This window comes from Argopecten irradians, chromosome 7 (assembly GCF_041381155.1).
Source record: "Argopecten irradians isolate NY chromosome 7, Ai_NY, whole genome shotgun sequence".
Lineage (NCBI taxonomy): Eukaryota > Metazoa > Mollusca > Bivalvia > Pectinida > Pectinidae > Argopecten > Argopecten irradians.
The window spans coordinates 31,773,146-31,794,940 of NC_091140.1; the positions used below are offsets into that span (position 1 = coordinate 31,773,146).

The 21,795-nt window shown below is 35.0% G+C and overlaps 2 protein-coding genes across 2 annotated transcripts; both read right to left on the reverse strand.

Moving 5' to 3' along the window:
* Nucleotides 1-3,013: 3,013 nt before the first annotated feature.
* Nucleotides 3,014-9,413, reverse strand: LOC138328152 (mitochondrial import inner membrane translocase subunit tim16-B-like). Its single transcript, XM_069274811.1, has 5 exons — nt 9,321-9,413; nt 6,626-6,708; nt 5,556-5,729; nt 3,830-3,952; nt 3,014-3,425 (listed from the first exon to the last, which is right to left on the reverse strand). Exons 2-5 carry the CDS (start codon nt 6,629-6,631, stop codon nt 3,333-3,335), a joined length of 396 nt encoding a protein of 131 aa, XP_069130912.1. The 5' UTR covers nt 6,632-6,708; nt 9,321-9,413; the 3' UTR covers nt 3,014-3,332.
* A 4,490-nt stretch (nt 9,414-13,903) lies between these two features.
* LOC138326917 (chitin deacetylase 1-like) lies at nt 13,904-15,899 on the reverse strand. Its single transcript, XM_069272894.1, has one exon. It carries the CDS (start codon nt 15,863-15,865, stop codon nt 14,807-14,809), a length of 1,059 nt encoding a protein of 352 aa, XP_069128995.1. The 5' UTR covers nt 15,866-15,899; the 3' UTR covers nt 13,904-14,806.
* Nucleotides 15,900-21,795: the final 5,896 nt, after the last annotated feature.

A 21,795-nucleotide genomic window follows, 5' to 3' on the forward strand; every position in this document is an offset into this window, starting at 1 on the left:
CGTATGTAAAAAACCAAGGATTTATAAGTGAGAAGGATTCGTGTCTGTCTCTTTACATTACTAAACACCACGCGAGACGCCTATGAACCGGGAATAAAAACCGTTTTTCTCAACAAATACTTGTCTTATCGAGTCAAACGAAACACCATTGTAAAGTTTATTAAATTCCACGACGTTTATAACTTGCTTTAAAGACGGAATGTTTAGGGGATATGTCTTAAATTTTCGTTAAAAAAAATCGACAGCTCATGAAATGACAGCACCGCTTCAGAAAGTAAGACGGTAACCCTCGCACCCGCAAGCTACATCAAAGGCTGCGCCGGCGGATATCAAAGAAAAATCAGTCGTCGCCCAACGTCACGGTCAGTGCACAAACACAAAAGCGCCTGCCTTGGACTTCCCCAAAACCCAGTGTGACATATCCTTCTCATATACGTCCTTGAAAAAACGCATATCATGTAATTTGAAGTATTAAAACCATTAAAGTTATTTTTACACAAAAATTAACAAGTAATATATAGTTTTACGGTAATGAAGTGGTATGTTTAGTTGAAGAGAATGTTTTAAAATTTTGAAGCGAGGGCGACAGCCGCCATATTGCACCATAATAAAATTTACTGACCCCCTATAATGTAATAGGGGGTCACCACGTGACGGCTCTCCGCCAATCATTTGGGGACATTTCCGTCCGAGGTGCGATAAAATTGAATATTGCGTATTTTATCTTTGAACATCTGTAAGAGCGTCTCATTGGTTTCTTAAGTACTGTTTTTCTGTATTTACATATCACAGTCATTTACCCTTGTTGGGTGTTAGAATGTTACGTAGCGAGTTCGTGATTGAAACGTCATATTTTTTCAGAGAAAACGACGTAAGAGATCATGAAATTATGACGAACATGTAGCATCTTTGGGTCACAATGCCTTTTGATAACCTATTAAGGCAAAAACTATATGTCTGTTCATCTGTTTAAGCTTACATTGGCAAAAAAAAAAAATAGAGTAGGAAGGTAGATTTTTTAAAAATATTTTTGTCAAGTTCAGAAGCAATAGCGAATTGTTTACTTAACAGATATATGGCTCCTATTAATCAATAAAACTTGACTCTTTATTTATAAATGAATAAATCAAGATTTGACTCAGAAAGAAAGTATTGACAGCTCAGACTGGCAAAGAGTAAAACTATTAATAAGAGTATCATCTGAGGTACATAAAAAAATAGGATCGGGGTAAAAAATTAGGGTCAGTCGGATAACCCTAGCTAACAGACATATTTGTTTTTTGTCTAATAGGGGAGATAACTCTGTTTTATAAGTATTTACGTTTCTGTAAAGAGAGCTGAATAGAACGGCAATCCGACTGTATTGTACTAAAGAGAAGATTGAAAAGACGAGAAAAACAATACTGTATTCAACCTAATAAACGGTTTAAAATGATGGGGGAGTTACAGGATAATATTGGGACATTTTACAATTCAACGTACATGTACAAAACCTAAAGTAGTGGCATGGGTATTTATATTTTCAGTCTGCATTGATAAAGGCATTTTTACAGAAAAGGGCGCTTGATGGGTTGTATATGATAAATTTGTATGTACATGTACTACTTCAAGCTACATATATTTGGCAGAAATCAGCACTGAATGTGTCAGAAGAAAGTACCTTTGGGCACCACTGCTACAAACTTCGAATATCATTCTGAAATCTTTATCAAGTACATGTACACCACTTTGTTTTCACCTTTAGAGTATTTCATGTCTTCCTTATTTTCAACATCTTCACCAATACACATATACATAAATTTAGGGTCAATGGCTATTAATACTGTCAATTATCTATTTATATTATATGTTTAATACTATCATCATCGTAACATTTGGAATAATGGTCGAGCTCCTTTCTGAAACCATGCAAAAATTTACATAATTTCTTTACAGTGATTTACTGTATCTATGGGACTATCCATGATACACCCTTGTAAAGCACTTCGGCAATGCCATGATAATTTCTGTCAGAAAAAAATTAAATTAGATTATGATATACACATACTGAACGATAGGATTATTTGTGGAGATAATAAATCAGCTTACAGACAGCAGACAAAGGTATGTAAAGTCTTTCAAATCATTTTTATTTTTAACCATTCAGTTATTTACAATTTTAAAACCGTGATTTATATATAAATGCTAGAATTCAGACTCTTAAATTTTTTTTTTCATTTTGAACTATGAAATGAAATGTACGGTATATTAACACATTTTTACATATTTCGAAAATTAAACTTTTCCCCAGTAAACCATTTTGTCTAGATATAAAGATTCTTTTTGTAAATGAAATAGTCATGAAAATTAATGATATCATGACATTGGATTGTTATTTTAAATCATCTAGATAGTGAATATATTGCTAGCCACTTTATAAGATACATGAGTTTGAGTTACTTCCCCTTCTTTTCATTTGTTAGATATATCAATATTTAGATACATGTAGTATAATTTCATTTGTTTGACTTATTGACATTCATGAAACTATTTTCAATAAAGAATATTTTTTCCATATATAATTTTCTACATGAACGTCAATCATGTACATAAAATAAGTCACTTCTGTCTCATTAAAAATCTTATATTATCACAAAAGATAATTATGACAATATAAGTCTGAAATTTGCTATTTGTCACATTACTCTATTTTTTTATACTCTTAACACTTTGTCATGTTTTTACAGTTAAAAACTTATTTCAATATATAACGTATCGGGTAAGCATGCGGAATGTTGATGAAAATGCATGACTGAGTCTTAAATCAATTAAAACATATGAATCATTGTTATGAATGATAAATCAAATTGAACAGCTGTTTTACATTCATCTACTGTAAATCAATTTACCAGGTATGTACAATGGAAATAAAGCTAAACACTAAATGTATTTTTAAAACATTAAATCATATAAAAATGTAGTATACTAAACTAATTTAGTCATATTCAAGTGTGTCAGAACCAAAACACTAATACGTTAAGTGTACAACGGTATGTGAGTCACTCATTCCTGATAAGTTTCCATTTCAACAACACTGATTTACTCTAACAAATGGAAGATCAAACTGAAGTTTTCTATTACATGTACTTTTTGATCACACTTTGATTTGTCCTACGAAAGAAAATATCAAGCACACATTATATTATACTCATAGATCATCTTATTAAATAAACATCACATCTTTTTAACACAAAAGATCTCTTTCTCAAAAACATATCTACACACATTTTGTTATCTCTTTCTCTCTCTCTTCTCTCTCTCTCTCTCTCTCTCTCTCTCTAGTTAACCCTAGATCAAGAATCCTCTTTGGATGGTTCTGAAGGTGGAGGCGATGATTTGTCTTGTTTTCTTACTTCCATATCTAACCTTTCTTTAGCTCGTACCACCTTAATAGCATGAAAAAAAAATATACAACTTTACAACACTTGTAACAGTTTCAGTAAACAATGGACGAACAAAAAGAGATAATTACCTATAACTTTAAAAAAAGACTGTTTGAATATAAATCATTTATTTAAACATTAGGCATGGGCAAATTTTGCCTCTTTAAAATTTTAATCTTAAAATTAACTGTTTTCATTACTTTTCAATTAGCAATTGCCTTTATAAGAACATACATATAAGTACTTGATAGATCAAACATTATGACTTGAGAAAGCAAAGAAATAGAATGAGTACATAAAATTGAAGCTTAAGATTTGTGTTCAGGTTTCATAAGCTTTTCCAGTAGGAGATTTGATTACTAGAGTTAAGGGGTTAATCGAACAGTCCATGGAATTTTTTGTCTTACCTTAGATTGTATGTAGAATGATCCCCCTACTGACTTGTCGTTCACTTTAAATAAATGGTCATAACTTTTCTGTATCTGTTCGTTACTATCTAAGTCTGATACATTAAGTATTTGTGTGGCTTCCTGGAATAAAAGAATGACAAAATTCAATTTATAATTCATTTTTTACTGACGATTCTTGTACATCTGCAATGAGATTTTATGATGGGTTACCTCCCTTTATCTGCTTTCAACACATACATGTATCGCTTAACACTATAATTTTATATGTTAAAATAAATTCAGCTATTATAAATAATTAAACTTGATGGCAATTAGAGATCACACTTAAATCTTTAATATAATTACCATAACACGTTTTTTCAGATTACAGATCACAAAGCAATCTCCACATTTTTCCAATAAATATACTGTCTCTAACAGAGGCTTCCCAATGTTTTCTCAGTATTTTTTTTCCATTTTCTAAGTCACAAAACTTACCTTTGAAATGTCAATAATAATATAATAAATTAATCTATGTCCCAATCAATAGATCAATTCTAAAATAAACAATTACTGTACGTAACATATTTTTCTTCATCCTCATGACAAAACTTCAATTGGCCAACTTTGTTTGTCACATGTGTACTGCAGTTGGAAAATGGAATTGGACGACAAATTTATGCATTCACATTGATGCAATGTATTATCTTAATGATATTGTTTTTGCTAAGCTAGTCTAATAAACATTGTATGACAACTCCTCTTAACACATCAACATAATTAAAATTAGGCTTTGTTATTCCGCTCCTCTGCGATGCTCTGCAGTATGCCCCAATATAAGATCTAACAACACCTGTTTGGAGGTCACCTCAGCGTGTGGCCTACGAAATCTTCTGTGTGGTTGATTCTCTTAGAAGTATAAATGACTAGTATCTGAAATGTTTCATTTCTATGTGAGGGGCATTACTGACTTGACCCCAAATGGAAGTGTTGTTACCCCCCTCGAAACGCATTTGCGTAAGATATTGTTTAGGGCTCTGTCCATCCATCCGTCATTATTTTCCGAGCTATGACTTAAAAAATCGTTAAACACAGCTCCTTGAAACTTTCTGTATACATCAAGTGTCCTAGTTGTGCCTTTTGTTATTACGGACCTTCCTTTTTTTATTTTTTCCCGTTACCATGGAAACTTAGTCAAAAATACCTAATTACTGTTTCTTTTTGTTTCCACACTATATCTCCAAAACCATGCAAAGCAGTGCCATGAAACTTTCTGAATATATCAGACAAGTGCCCTTGTTATGCCTTTTGCTATTCCATGTTAGGTGTTCTTCTGTTACCATGGAAAAAATATGAAATCCCTGTTTCTCTTTGTTTACTCTGCTTTAACTCCAAAACCACTCGATGAAGCTCCAATGAACTTTCTGTATATATATCAGATTACTGTTCCTTTTTGTTAACTGATGTTTTTTTTTTTCAGTTTTACAATACTCACATACATTTAAAATTATACTTAAATAAATCTTTCTTTGACCTTGATGTATTTGGGTTTTTATACCAACTGCGGGTGCAGGGGAAAATGCCAAGCTTTGTGGCTCCTTGTTAGATCTTGTAATGAAATGCATCATAGAGCATCGTAACGGAGTGGAATTATAAGTCTAATCTATAATAGATTTCTTATCACATGTGCACTTATTGAAATACATAATGTATTAACATTTTGTTATCCTGCCATGCACTGTACCTGTAACGTCATCCCTGACGATGTGTCTGCCACAGCCTTCCTCCTTCCCTCTTTACCACCACCATGCCGCTGAGCTGCCTGCTGGCTAGCTCTGATTTCTGATTGGAGAGCTCTGCCAAATGCTTTGCCCACAACTTGTACTCCTGCGATAGCAACTTGTATGATATTCTTGAGCTAGAAATAGAAACAAAATCTAAAGTGAAACATGTAACAAACACGCTTAAAACAAGTTTATGCTTATAATTCAGTGATGTTGTTTCCTGGTCAAGGTTCCTATATTAAAGATGTCTATGATAACTATATGTACATGTAATGGACAACAAACTATATGCTTAAAATGAAGTGATTGTGTTGGTTCCAAGAGGTTCATTTTAATGTTTTCATGTTTTAATGTACACAATCTGTTACTTAAAAGAAGTGATTGTTTGGGTATTTTGCGTTCGATACTTACAAATGTAGACACCATTTATCTAGCGTTTGATACTAACAATTGTGAACATCTTTACACATGTATACCAGTAACAGGGCTCGAATTTCAGACTGTTTTACTTGCTTTTTGCAAGTAAATATACCAGAAATGTAAGTGAAAAAAATATGAACTTGCTTACTTTTGCAAGTAGCTTTTTCCATGGACAACTGTTAAAATGACATATCGATTGTGAAATATTGTTCTAATGGAAAATATGAAGACACAGTAATGTTGTTGATATACATAATGTAACCATACACCTCATATCATCATGCAAAAATAAATGATTTTATATTTAAAAAAACTGTGATTTGAATTTCCATATTTAATAGCAAGTTAAATCTTTTTTTAGCAAGTACAAATTTATAGCACTTGCTATTTTCAGCAAGTGACAAAAAATGTAAAATTCGAGCCCTGGGTAATTTTACAATCATATCATGACAGTTGGTAACAGAAAAGCTTGTTCAGCAATTGAAATTAGTATAAACTCACTGATGCTCAAAACTTCAGACAAAAAAAACCACTGTTAATATCTCCCTATGTCATCCGCTTTTTCTCATGGAAGAATTATCACCTACAGTAGTTGTAAACAATTTCTTACCACCATAATTGTTGTACAGTTCTGAAGTCCTCCTATTCAGTGTTGTTTCCAAATTCAGCTTTCCCTTATTCTGATATTTGGTTCTGTAAGCAAAGATCATATCATTAAAGTTGTGTTTTAACAGTGCAGCATGAGACATTCTACATGTCATTTGTAGACACCATATTTTGAAAATGTGATGCGAAGATTCTTCATATGTTGTGGCATTTTGTTGCATAAACATTCAACTAGAAACATTATCATGCATTGATTATGTACTAAACAAATGTTTTGTGGGTTACAGTGCTCTAATCTCTCTAGTGCACAATAGTTAACCGCAGTGGTGATAATCAACAAGCTTGTGTTATCTTATAGTTTGTTGATTACCACAACCTCAGGTTAAATAGTAAGGACCAGAGCACAGTAACTTCTGAAATATTTGTGAAATACTATATGCATCTATTGATGTAATTATAATATATATAAGAAGGTGAGAGTATTGTTTTGTCAGCCGGGTTCAAACTGGCGACCTCAGACTTTTAAAAATACTGGACTGCCACTTTATAGACAGATTTACTTAGATTCCCAATTGCACACAACCTCGATACTCTAGGGGTTCCGATCACTTACAATCTCTACACCCCTGGACTATCACATAGTAAAATTGAAGGCAGCCCAGAGGAAAAAGTCTGAACCAATCACAGGCTGGCAAGAATTTCCTTTGAAGACTACAGAGAGAGTGACATGCAACTTCAAAGTCGTACATTAAACCAGAGTGTACAGTCGTTACACTGCTCTTTTGATGTGCATTATAGGACTAAATTACCTGTTCTGTTGCCTTCATTTTTACTATGAGCTAGTCCAGGGGTGTAGATATAGTAACTTACTAAATGAACGGAACCCATGGAGTATCGAGGATGTTCAAGATCAAGCCACTATGTAACAGATCACGACAATATGTAAACCAGCTACATTTATCCCACATGAGATTCCTCATTGAGACTCATTTATAATTCGGATGTCTGATAGATGTTTGGGTTTCCTTACACACTAAGACCCTGTGGCGCTTACATCTAGACCATGTAAAGTGATTTACATAAGTTGATAACTTGTTTCTCAATTGATGTAAAATAAATAGAGGTTATATATGTATATCAAATGCCCGGACATAAGAGAGTCTCGAGAAGAAATCTCAATTAGGATTATGGGTACATATAATATGAATGCTTATTTTTGTAATTTGAATACTGTAATGAGTAGTTAAAATATTTTACGACCAGAATTTCCAATGTAGCGGGATTGGACTGGGTCGATCATTGGTGACCAGGTACATATGTAGCTCAGTCGGTAGAGCACTCGGCTAGCTAGTGTTCGGAGAGACTCGGGATCAAATCCCAGTCTGGTCGCTACATTTAATTTTCTCTTCTCCTGTTACACACAGACACCAGTTATTTCAATTTCTATACACACCTGATATATGTTATAAGCCTAAGGCCGTGTAGAACGAAGCTCTACTAACCATAACACGTGTGTGAGCATATAGATTCCAATACATTCCAGTACCCCTTGGACTTTGAGAAATCATGTCCCACGGGAAAAGTCTGGCGCCTCCATGTAGGAAGCCATGATTTAATTCTCGTTATCAGCACAACGAGATTGAAATTTTCTGTACTAGACGAAATGTGTTATCGGGATATGCTTTAAAATTACTGTAAGTAGTTTAAATTTACACATATTCAAGAACAACGCAATAAATGTATTAGTCCAATATATACTGTGTATGTTCTCAACAGTGACGTCACAAAACCTACGCCAAAGATGACGGCATAGATTCGCGCGTATTTTTGATAGCATGGCACATTGCCAAGTTTTCGATGCATCTGATTGCACTATTCCATTTGGATTATTTCGAATTCTTTCTAACTATTGATATTCTGTGTCCGTCAATGAAATATATTTCATTGTTAAACTCGTAGAAAAATGTAGACAGTATAAAGTTATGATGTTATCAGGTTATAATCTTTTACATGTTACTTGTAGCTGCGCTCTTTTGAGGCTTTGCCTTAAAGATGCTCCACCGCCGACAGAGCATAATGATATTCATCATTTGAACAATTAATGGTGTTGAATCGTGTATATATATGTCTAATTAACACAAAAAATAATATGAAATAATTTCTTTCGCCTTTGATGCATGCGCAATCAATACTTCATTCCAAAAAAGATATAGTGTCACGGAATTTTTTCGGGATGCAATTAATTATTTGTTATCTTTTTAACTTGAAATAAAAAAAAAAGCTCGAACTTTTTCAATGGTGGTAATGGTGTAAACTAAGTAACTTTTGTAACTGAAGAAAAATATTAAATCGTCTGCTCCTGTTTTTGATAGTGAAAAAATACCATTTATCAGCGGTGGAGCATCTTTAAATTCATATCATTATAAATGTAACACGAAATATATATTATGTATTGTATTGAAAAATGCTTGTCTCTCTAGAACATATATCACATTTCTAATCTGGCTTATGCAATAAACAGGTTTCTGGCGATACTGTACATAACATGCCGAGACCAACAAAGTCTTCGAATTATTCCGAAAAACAGAGAAAAATGAAACAACATGAATGGGAAGCCTGAGATAGGGAGTGGGGCTTGATACATATTCAACCAAAACTAAAATGCAGACGATAAAGTTGTGATCTCGCTGAAATACTACCTTATCCTTGCGAAAGCATGTTGAAGGAGATTTCAATAACCGGATGTGTGATCAAGTGTAAGACCGCAGTAAAGGCGGATCCTAAGAGAGAAGTCGTATTTCTAAAAATATCCGGAAAATATAACAAACAAACAAAATCACAAAAACGGTATGTCCAATAATAAATTATCATATCTCAAAATTAAATCATAATAGGCTACGGAAATACAGAAAATTGCCAAGTATAATATAACTATATAAATGTGTATACTGTACTGTACTGTACATGTACAACTGTATAATAACAAATGAATCTAACATTCAGATTATATGAAAATGCATAAAAATTGTCTGTTTAGGGTTACTCGACCGATCCTAATTTTTTACCCCCGACCCTATTTTTTCCACTTTTCTACGAATCAACATTAAAAAGTCGGGATTTCGATCTCAGACTCCGATTCCGGCCATCATTTTAAAGCAGAAACACATATATATACATATACATGTATGTGTAACAGGAGAGGAGAAAATGTAGCGGCCAGACCGGGATTCGAATCCGGAACCCTTCGAACACTAGCCGAGTGCTCTACCGACTCAAGCTACCTGGTCACCGATGATCGATCCAGTCCAATCCGGATACACTCGAAGTCTTCGCCCTCGAAGACACACGATACGTATACCCTCCCAAACACCACCACCGTGGGTTAATTAGTTGGGTACAATTCTGTAACAGGAGAGGAGATAATGTAGCGGTCAGACCGGGATTTGAACCCGGGACCCAGTCCAATCCCGTTACACATGTATATATGTTTCTGTTTTAGAGTGAAAGACACTTAAAAAAATCCTCCCGACCGACCCTATTTTTTTTTATATAATTATTACCTTCCCTTAGTTCCATTTTCTCCTCCAACGAGATTATCATTAGTTGAAAATCTGGAAAGAATGCTGAGTACGTGATAATTAGAGCATTTTAAAACGAGAATGTAAAACGAGATTGATAATTTTGTAGAGTCGCAAAAGTTACATTAAAAGCTTATCGTTAATACGACACTTACTATCGCCTTCTGAACAATTTAATTAAAATAAATCAGATGCTATTTTTCAACACACTAGTCGTCTTATGTTTCCCGCCTTCGACGAGGTTGCATATGTTTATATAATCACGATTTATTTTACATTTTAGCAATCTCCCATAGTTATCTCTTCTCTTTTCGGATTTTTAAATCTAAAGTTTTTATGAGCTAGGATAGTCCTGAACGTCTCTTGAGGCTGAAGTTCAATTGTTCCATATACTTTTACCACCTGCCATCCTTTTGACCATAAAATGACATCGTAATTACCATAGTGTGTCTTCTGCTATATATTAGTCTCATTTTTGACTAACTAAAGGGAGAGGCATTTGTTTTTAATGCTTCTCAAAACATAAATATCAATGAAGGTTATTAATAATGCGATACCGTTTCCTACATGGCTGTTGGGTTTCTTAATTATAAGTTTGTCTCAGAGTTGATACTAGCTTCGCTAGCCAAAGGTATTGGCTAGCCAAGCTGACTTTATACTGTACGTGTGTTCTTATGAAATCAGAAGTTGTCGTCGTCATCTTCGGGACACCCGTTTTGTTAAATTGTACTCCTGTCGAGTCAAACACCGTGTCCATCAGTACTTTGGAGGTAGCGGTTGAGGTAAAGCAGAGATTGCGGTTAACACCGGAAGAATGTAGAAATTTGAGAGGGTAGGTCCACAAAATTGGCAAATACGAAATTCTGCTGAATGAATCAACAAATGAGGTAGCCCGCTTAATTGGTGGAGCAGACATTGTAGATTTAAAATTTACTTCGGAATATAATCGAAAGTTTTCATGCAGTCCAAACACTTCGTGAATATTTTGGTCACCGAGGAATTTTTGTAATTAAATCGAAGTTTCAGTATGTTTCTAGTCGAATTCTTTGAATTTAACACTTCCTAACAGCAATATTATATACTATAAACAATCCAGCCGAATTTCATACATTTCTGTCTTGAAGTTTGCACATAAAAGCAAATTGAATTTTTGGTGAATGAGGTTGAGGTTGTATAAAGTAAAATCTTGGGGTTGCGGTTTTTGGTCACACAAAACCTATAATTTTTTGGATGATGGTCGACCTATTCATGAACTTGGGATGTTTAGAGGTGTTTTCGATCATTTTTGCTATTGTAAAACATTAAATTAAAACATGATGTAGTTTCAGACATGTATTAATATGCTTTGAACACCATCATCCAGTAGGTATGTCGACGGATATTATGTCAGCTTGGACATTACTTTTGGAAAGATAAGATCACTTTGAATCGGCGACACGTATCTTTACAAATGTGACCTAAGGTAAAGCACTAAAACTTAAAATTTTTGCAACGTTGAGAACCAAATGGGTATCTGGCACGGGAAAATTTCGTTGAATGAGAATGCAGGGTACCCCAAATTGACTATGACCCCTCAGGTAAAATTACAAGATCGTGTGAATCTGTACATGTACGGAGAACAAGACTGTATTTAACATCTAACTTATCTTTTAACACACATTTACTGAATCAAGTAATGTTCGTTAAAAATAGGAAGAACAAATACATGTTTCCCTTTTTTAACCCGTGACCTTGTCCGTGACATTTGATATACTTTTGAAAAACCTTAACAATTTTGGATACGGCTTTCAGATTTGGAATATATGTACATAATACGTGTATCTTGCATATTGGTTTACATTGATACGGTGTGGCTGTTCATACCTACCCTACCACACCGTCGTTATCAACTCCCACACCGTCACAATACAGAATAATGTGTGTCCAATTTTAGAAAGACATTGCTTTTTTGGCAATATTTTCAAAAATTAATTGATAGATTTCAATATTTCACACAGCATTTTGAAGCATTTCATTTGGCGTAAAAGACTACCAAATTTCATTAACATCTGTTGAGAAACCAAAATATTTTTACTATAGCGTAAGAGGGACCTTGTTCGGCATATTTCATATTTGAAAAGTAAAATTTGCAGCTTTGTTGTAATATCACCAACGCCAAAATAAATTAGTGAAGCAATGGGAGCGCGCATTTATTTCGTGCATTCAAAACTATGCGCAATGCTTTATTTCATGGAAACCGCAATCAAACAACTGACTTTATCCCAACCGCAACAATACTTTATCCTAACCACAACAATTGACTGATGTTACTTTTTTACTTAACCTTTTCCGCAACCCCCCAAAAATGCGTTATGTCAACCTTTTCCGCAACCCCCCAAAAATGCGTTATGTCAACCGCAACACTGACGTTACTTTTACCGACACATTTTCAAAATCATATCTCTGAAGAACCAGGTTACACATTGAAAAAGTCTTTTGAGGGATTGTTGATAAGGGTCTAAAAATTTCTTATCATCCGTTGATATTGATCTGCTCTCACTATGTGAAGCAGCAGAACATCATGAACTTGACAATTGACGAAAAGTGGCCAGATTTGGCAATATTTACGAAGTGTTTGCAAAACAGGGACGGTAAACAACCTTTTGTCTTCCGACTTACCTCCGATTTCCACCTTTTAACCGCAATCTCTGCGTTACCACAACCGCAACCTCCAAAGTACGATTGGACACGGTGTCAAAGGCGTCATACAATGTTTCAATCACGTTACCTTCTTTTGGTAAAAGCTGCTGATAAATCTAAATAGTTCAACATAGATCTTTTGCCATACTGTTTTTCTGAAACTGTTGATGGTTTCTGCGACATACTGAGGAATACTATTTTCTCATATTTTCCTTTACGACGCGAGGTACCACGTCATACGTCATTTTGGTATATCTGGTATTTGGCTTTTATCTTGCTGACTGCAGCAGTTAGATCAGCACTTAATATATTTGATCAACGGTCTCGATTTTTGAGATGGCAGTTGTTCCAAAAGATCAGAACATTTTTCACAAAAGAAATTTTCCGACATAAGCATTTTAGATGTCTCTATTACTTGCTCGATATCGGCTAAAGTAGTACCAGTTGCTATTGTTTTACCTTGGAATTAAGGTATTTTGCGTTTAATGCACTGAATAACAATGAAACTTGTTTCTGAATAGTAAGTTCCGAGGCGCCTCACTATCAACACGTGTTTAGTCTGCTTCAGTTTCTTTGCTGTCCCTGATTTCCTCAGTATATATTTATCGTAAAGGCATGCTTCTTGTTAATTTTATTTAATCAGACTAAATGTGATCGGGATGTTTGCAATAATGGCACAAGAGTGGTTCCTAATCAGGAGATTGTCGCAAATTTCACAAATATAACACTTTTTTTCTCACGCTTTTCAAAACATTGAAAGGATGGGATAGTCTTTCAATTTTGCAATGGAATCACAGAGTTTTGTTGTTGTTCATCCAGTCGTCGTTCGTAACGACAGGTTATGAACACATCTTTTAATGTTGTGATATCCAGTATTTTATCAATACAATAATTATGTATTGTTTCGTCAAAAGGCGTGAAAGGCCCTTACTTACGTCTGATCATGAATACCAGCTACATATATAGTTCATTATAATTACTGATTTTGTCAGTGATTTAGATTTCAAAGAAAACACGAATAAGAATGATACCAAACAATATATTTAAGCAATATTCTAATATTATTTCCCGGCAAGCACAAACAATATCTCAACACACAACAACTACGTCTATGATATATGCTGTCATTACATGAAACTTTGGACGGTAAAATTCAGTCAAGAATGGAGACCATCTACTTTAAATACGCAATATGAATGACTCGGGAGAGGGCTAATATAGGCATAGCCTGTTGCCTAATCCCAATTGTAATATTACAATAAAATATTCTGATATGAAATATGAATGACTCGTATTTAAATGCATTTCAAAAGTCTATTTTCATTTTATAAAATCATATTGCATTAGTGGCATGGATTACGAAGAATTACATATCACACAAAAAGGTTAAGTTTAATTCTGGTTCAGAACTACCTTGCATAACCCTTTATACTAGACTAAAACACGATTAAAATGTCCCTCTGCTCATTTCATCTGGTTGTGTGTGACAGTTTCTGGTTGTAGTATTACGTTATATCCGCCATTACAGCACTCTCTGGTAGATTTTTCCAGTTCTTAATGCAAATAGTTGAAATTTCCTCCTATATCTTTGAAATGGCTCGCTGATCGAATGTTTTCCTCTTGTGACTTTTGTTGGGTTTGTTTTTCGACTTGTTGCATTTTCTCATAAATATAAACTTATCATGCGGCAACAGCCTGACTCTTATACGTCATGTGTAATTTCAAATCTTTCATCATGTCTCCCCGAACTTTTCTGTGAGCCAATGATGGTAGTTTAAATATCAATTAAACAACAAGTGCTCAAGGATTTTCAATACTCATTTTAAATACTAGAGATCTTATTCTGATATCATTACAATGTACAAAAAAAAAACACCGATACAAATATAACAAACATATACGTAAAGATCAAGTAATAATAAAACGCCTCATACCCCTTCAATAGGTTCATCGTCAGAGTCATTAGCAACGTCCTTTCGGTCTATGTCAGTAAGCATAATGTAGTTTACCTTTTCGGATATGGTACATAGCAATTGCATTCTGTTGCGATAAGTATATGCTGCTCCAAACGCTATACTGGCAAAACATACTGTAAGTACAATTAATACTACTTTCCCTGTTTTTGAAGCCTTATATCCCCAGGGTTCAAAGTACTTAATATCCTTCAATTTCGTTGGATATTTCATCCATTCCAACATCTGTTTTATATTAACGATGTAGACATCATCATGTTTCATCATATCAGTTATAGCTCTTTCCATCGCTCTTCTTCTGAAACCATAATTCAACCACACTGCGTGGATATGGAATCCATACGGTGACCGGTTGCCGTTGTAACGACTATAGAAATTGTCCATTATGTAATTGTACGTGTCCTCCTCATTCCAAGGTGTGTTGTAACAATGATCAATAAAAGCACAAGGGTACTGGTGTTTAAAGTCTATCACTGCATTTATGGGGATTTGCCAGAACCCTTTGTGACTGTCCGTTGGACAGTCCTTGTCACATGGCAAGGGCCATCCGTAGTCTAGTGTGAATGGCCATGCGTCGTCGCCATCCATTCCAGATCTTCTGTATATAAGCGAAACATCGTACTTAAAACCAAGTTCGTCAAGAGCGTAGATCTGCGGATCCCCGGCTGTGACCAGAAAAGGACTCCGCCATCCAACGACTTCCTCTTTAGGAATGCCTGTATAATTGACTATATTATTCCTCTGTTCTTCGGCTTCCTTTCGAACTTTGTCACCTGTGTCTATATTCTTATGGGAAACACTATGGACTGCAATTTCAAACCCAATGTCGTAGTATTTCTTCAAGACTTCGTAGTCCGTGTATGTGTGCGAGACAAACAAAGTGATGCTGATTGGATGTCCGTTTGGATTGGTAAGGTTGCCTAGAAACAGGTAATCGTAATGAGGGGAAACCTGGCCGTGTACCGCATCGTCAAAACCGAAGTACACCATTTGGGGAATATCCTTCCGCTCCATGAAATGATAAAACGTACTACAGAAACATTTCGGAAGAAAGCAGTTTACGTTTTGTATGCAATCGTTACTCGACATGACAACGCTTGTTCCAAGGAAAAGAGCAAACCAGATAAAATACTTCATTGTAAAGGTTTCGTTTCCTGGACTTAATGGACGAACAGTCTCATAAATATCGGTCTGTTAGACTAAGTTTCATATTTACACGTACAAAGGAAATATGAATTTTGCTTACGGCTACGACGAACGTACTGTGGTCACAATCTTCAACACTCCAGTTAGACATATGTAATGATAAAGCCAAAGAAAGGTGTCCCACTAATATTCTGTAGTGAGGGCCTTGTCCCATTTTTCAATAGAATATCCTGTTATTTTATTCCCAGTTCACATGATCAGTTTAAACTTTGACAATTGGTCACAGAAAGGAGTTTACATCGTTTAAACCTTAGACGCGTGCACGTTATAACCATATAACTACATATAACAGCCAGAGGCCGTTTGAGAAATTTAGTTATGAATGACTTTCAATTACTGATGAATGTCGATAAGTTTGTGTTGGTCTACGTAATACATAATGTCATATACACTGTCAACATTATTTCTCACAGGTGAATGATTTAAGAGTCTCCAAGGTATTTGTTTGTGCCGTAAAAAGTTTAATTCCATTTTTGGGCATCTCCCTAAACAGTGTTGACTTGTTATATATGAGTTATTGCATGCGCCACGCGACAAAACCTGACATTATCAACATAAGTTGCAAAGGCGATGTTGCATTTGTTTTACGTTGCAGATATTTATAACTATAATCACCGGAGTTACATAATTTACACGTGCTCCATTATCATTATACCCTCATAACCTCAACAAAATAAAAAATTATACCTTAAATGTTCTTATGTCAACACTGTTATTAACAACAGTGTTCTTAACGGTCACTTAAGCCAGTACCTTCGGATTAGGAATAAAAGTATGCCAAATTGATTAAAAATAATTAAGACATTGGTAAAAATTGATATGGTATTTTTTTCTCTCAAACAGAAGATTATCTTTATTAGTATCGAATATAAGCAATGGGATTTGGCACATGCTCAAAAGATGATTAGGCTAATCACAGGCGTCTGTTTCTGGTTTTGGGAAACAAATATGGGGAGTTTATTATACCTTTTTTCCAAAGGCAGAAGCAGACGCATATGGAAAAAATACAATAGCTACTAGGGGTAGGCTATTATAGTTTTTTAAAGACCAGAAGCTGACGTCTGTGGACTAATCAGTTAAACGACAGTTTTTCAAACCTAGATGAAATAGTTTCTCGTTATAATACATGTAATTCTATTTTGTCAAAAAGATTCTTAAGAAGTCCATTCGTAATCTACAATGTATTTGGTAATTGACCACGGTTTTAATAGCAACTGAGAAATGAAAAACTCACTAATCACATTTTTAACATACATGTATAACCGGGCTCACTATACTGTACTACATACATGTAAGTCTTTTGAAATAAAACAAATGCTATTTTTCGCCTTTTTTGCAGGGTAGGAATGACTTGCGATAATATCGGTGTCACAAGTGTTGTTCATCTCGGCTGGCTATCACAGAATACATGTCAATCATTGTTTAATCTTGATTGTATTTGAGCCAAGATGACTCGACGACACCATTTACAAACGCCATTGTATATTGTACAGTATGTGGCACCGTCGAATACATCTCATTGTCATGGTTTGAAATAATGACATATTATTCGTGTGTGATTTCCAAATTATTGGACAATATGTTGTACTTTGGACTTTGTATGACATATACGCATATCGTCAACACTATTATGAAATTAAATTTTAATATGCTATTTGTTATTGTGGAGACTTGGCTAACATACATGTATGCATTATCATTTGATTACAGTACAAAACAATTATTTATAATAATTACAAAACTCCGTGGACTTCTGTGTTTTACTCCAACGGAACTTTGACAAACTGACACCCGTGCCCAGTAGTTCAATAGTTTATAAGGTTAATGACATTTTAATAACCATTTCATAATCATAATTGATGAACTACTGATTTATTCACAAAACGTCACGAAAGACTGTTGAAGTTTAAAACTACATTTCTCCATCTGTTTGGAAAAAAAAGAAAAGGAAAAAAAACAATGCACACACATGGATGTCGTCTAATGGTGATGTAAACGTGCATCTGTATAAGAACATAAATTTCAATTTCACCATCTTTAACTTTCTTTTTCTAGATAGCATTGCGGGAAATATTTGACTCCGAAAAATATACAGAGTTATATATCGTTCTTGTTAAGTAAGTGCGTTTGTCGAGGAGGAAAGCTCGATACAGAAATAGTAATTTCTGGAGTATCGAGGTTAATATTCAAATACCTCAATGTATACATTTAAAAAGAGCGACGGTAGAATCGTACCAAGAAATTCGTAATGTGAAGAAATCATGAAAATGAGACATGTTCGGTGTTCTCGACATGACTCCGATCAAATTGTTATGTGTGCGATGCTTAACATTTCCTCCTTGATTTGACCCCAGAGATTTCAATGGCATGTGCTAATGATAGTGGAAAACCACTGATGGAATGCCTGAAACAAAGGATGGTCGAATAAACTTAGTGTACTCCGAATATCACTAGACCTTTCTTCCATCACAGGCGTCTGTTCCTAGTTTTTGGGGAAATGCTTTAGGCCTACACTTACTGTATGGACACAATAGGGATAGATCCAGAGTATTTTAATAACAGAAGCAGACGCATGTGCTCCATCAAAGCAGGAAACGTAGCAGCTGATTACTTTGTCTGTATCCCGATTGTATTTGCCTCTATTTCTCGAAGCAAACTTTAATTAAGTAAAAAACGGACTTATGTGAAATTGACAGAAGATAATATAAGGAAATATCTATAGTTGTGACATAATTTAGCGCGTTTTGTTTGGAGAAATCGGGTCGCCTTACCATCCAAATGGGAATAGCACTTGCGAACGTTTCAACTATCCTCGATATTCAAGGGGTTACTATCACTGTCGTAACATCCACCCCTGGAATATGTCATAGCAAAATGAAGGCAAAACTGGTCTGCAAAAACTTCCTTTGAAGATTACAGTTACAGAGACACCCAACTTAAACCCAAATAGTCAGTTCATTGCACCTTTATTCAATTCTTGTGATTGGCACAAAGGAACCAAATTATTCGTCATTGTTATCGCACAAAGAGCCGCCATTTTTGCTATGCCATATTCCAGTTGTGGATATAACGATAGTGATAGGTACATAATGAAAAAAACCTGGGTACATTAATACTAAGGTATGTTTAAGTATATTTTCACCTGTGAATAAGTAATTTAAAATTATAAACGGATACATGTTATAATGACTAGAATTTAATGTGTCACACTGCGAATATATTATACACATAGATACACACTTACAAAATATATAAACACAATCATACAGCACACTGGATAGAGCATTTAGGGGTATATAGAAACATTCTTCCTGGCCGCCTCGTGAATTATTAATTACAGGTAATTCCTGTCGTATGTTCTAACCATATAGTAATTGATATACCGTGGAGTCCCATACACAAACGCTTCTACACGATCCGGGGCCAATACACACACAATTACAGATCGATGATAATTCGGCTATAAGATCAATAACCGACAGTATCGCTAATCAAATATATATATATCTTATCCGACTATTTGCGCACATGATAACCATATGTGTATAGAAATTACATTATACATATACCATTTAAACTTCAACAAGCACTGGATTTTCGATAGACATGTAATCATTGTATCTTATAGATATAATATTGAATAGCAGCAGGGGTCATCGTAATCTTCTTCATTTAAATTCGATCGATCGGGGTTTCATTTCAAAATGGCAACACATGCAATCATGGTAGAGGTGTTCGGGATTAAATGCACGGTTTAATACAATTAAACCACAAATCTATTTAACACTTAATGTCAAAGTCTCGCAATTATAAACCTTTACAAATGTGCACCAATGAAAATAATCCCCGTTAACCGTAAATGGCGATGGTATATTCGAGTCTCCATGATTTCACCCAAAATGACAAGTAAGATACAGTGTCTTGTAGAACAATTGAAACCGTGAACATCACAAATATGGTATTTGCTTTTTGGACACTTTGATCTCCAATGTTCTATATATACGGTTTTGAAAATCGTTGGCATTTTCCCTTTCTAAGAAGTATTTTAAAGGACTCAAATTGCTTCGCAAATCGTAAATTTGAATTATTTTCTGTAAAATGTTCGTTGTGTGTTTATCTTGAATTTCCAAATAAGAAAACGTTGTTACCAATGAGTTTAACTTCAAATTGTGGTCAGTTGTAACGAAATTCGGATCTCAGTTCTGGTTTGTTTAGCGTTTCCAGTTCCAATACGTTTCTTCTGAAGCAGCATATTTTCTTCTCAGCAATACACAATACTGATTAACTATTGTTACCTGGGAAACGTCCGTTGACAACAGAAAAGTCATATGACACAATCACAATAATGACACAATATAATACTGATAAGTATTTTCGTTGTTGGGAAGCCGTTCATTTGATGAAGAGATGCGGCGGACCATACAACTTTTGCGAATTCGCCGTTGAGCAATATATGATAACACAACACGGTTGAATCTTGACCGAATATAGTAGACCTATGTTTCCGAAATTCTTGGTGTTTGTTTGTTAAGCGGTCGAATCTTACAGGAAGGTTTCCTGGTGCCACCTTCAGTCCACATACATTTTTTACAATCCTCGAACAACTCCATCTTGGCCCAAGAATGTCGGCCGTTTTCCATGAAAGTATTCTCTAGTTTCCATGTCTGGGAAACTTTGGCACGTGAGGATGTGGTGGGCCTCCCCACGCGCCGGGTTAGTTCGTCCTGTTCAGCCTCCGTCATAGTACTGGGGGACCTTTCCGGGACCATCACAGGAGGGGCTGGAGGACCAACTCTCTGCTGGAACCACGGTGATGTCAGTGACGGCATTTTAAAATCCTTTTTAAAGTTTAAATGTCTGTAGCCTCCGAGGCTTACGAACTTGTGAACTAGGTTTTGGTATATTCTCAATGTGAAGTACGGCACTTGTCGTTACATCATAACTGCCTCAGACTGTTTCCACAGACTAACCCAGGAGGCGTCCAATACCGGTATGACTAACACTTTGTCGATATATCGATATATACGTGTGTATCCTCTGTTCAGATAAGCTACACAGTGCGCGTGGTGGTTGTGGATTGAGTGATAGATTGAATGTTTTTGAAAGTTCTTAAATACATAATCCGGTCCGAGTCAGAGGTGAGATCTATGGCTAAGCCACTTGATAAGTAAATTAAAGTGTATGTAGCAGGTATATAATCAGTGTTCCGAGTGGGTAAGTGATTAAATATAAAAGAGTTTACGCCGACACAAAAGACCGATCTGCATATCTTGTAAAACGTATCCCTCCAAACACATGTATTCTACTTAGTTAGCTTAACAAACCCCAGCATTTCCGTATCACAGAGTTGGTAAGATATAAATGGTTTAAACAAGTACATTTTCTGTTTATTTTGTTACAAAATCCTCTTCATTCGGATTTCTATTTTGATTATATAGGGCAGACAAGACTTTAACAATTCCATGGCAAGCTAACGAGACTTAAGACAGGCCCCTATTGTTCGTCAATATATATGTATTATACATATGCCAAAGCAGTTAATAAATTCAATAACTAATCACGTGATACAATAGCATGAACCCAGACATGAATTCATCAGCTTAATGACACAGGAATGTGGAGTTCAAATACTCTTTATACTGTGCATTAAATATTTTCATAGAACTAAAAGTTGTAATAATAATGCTGTCCCCCACGGAGTATACAGTTTATTGTCTTGTGTTTTAGAGATTTCATTG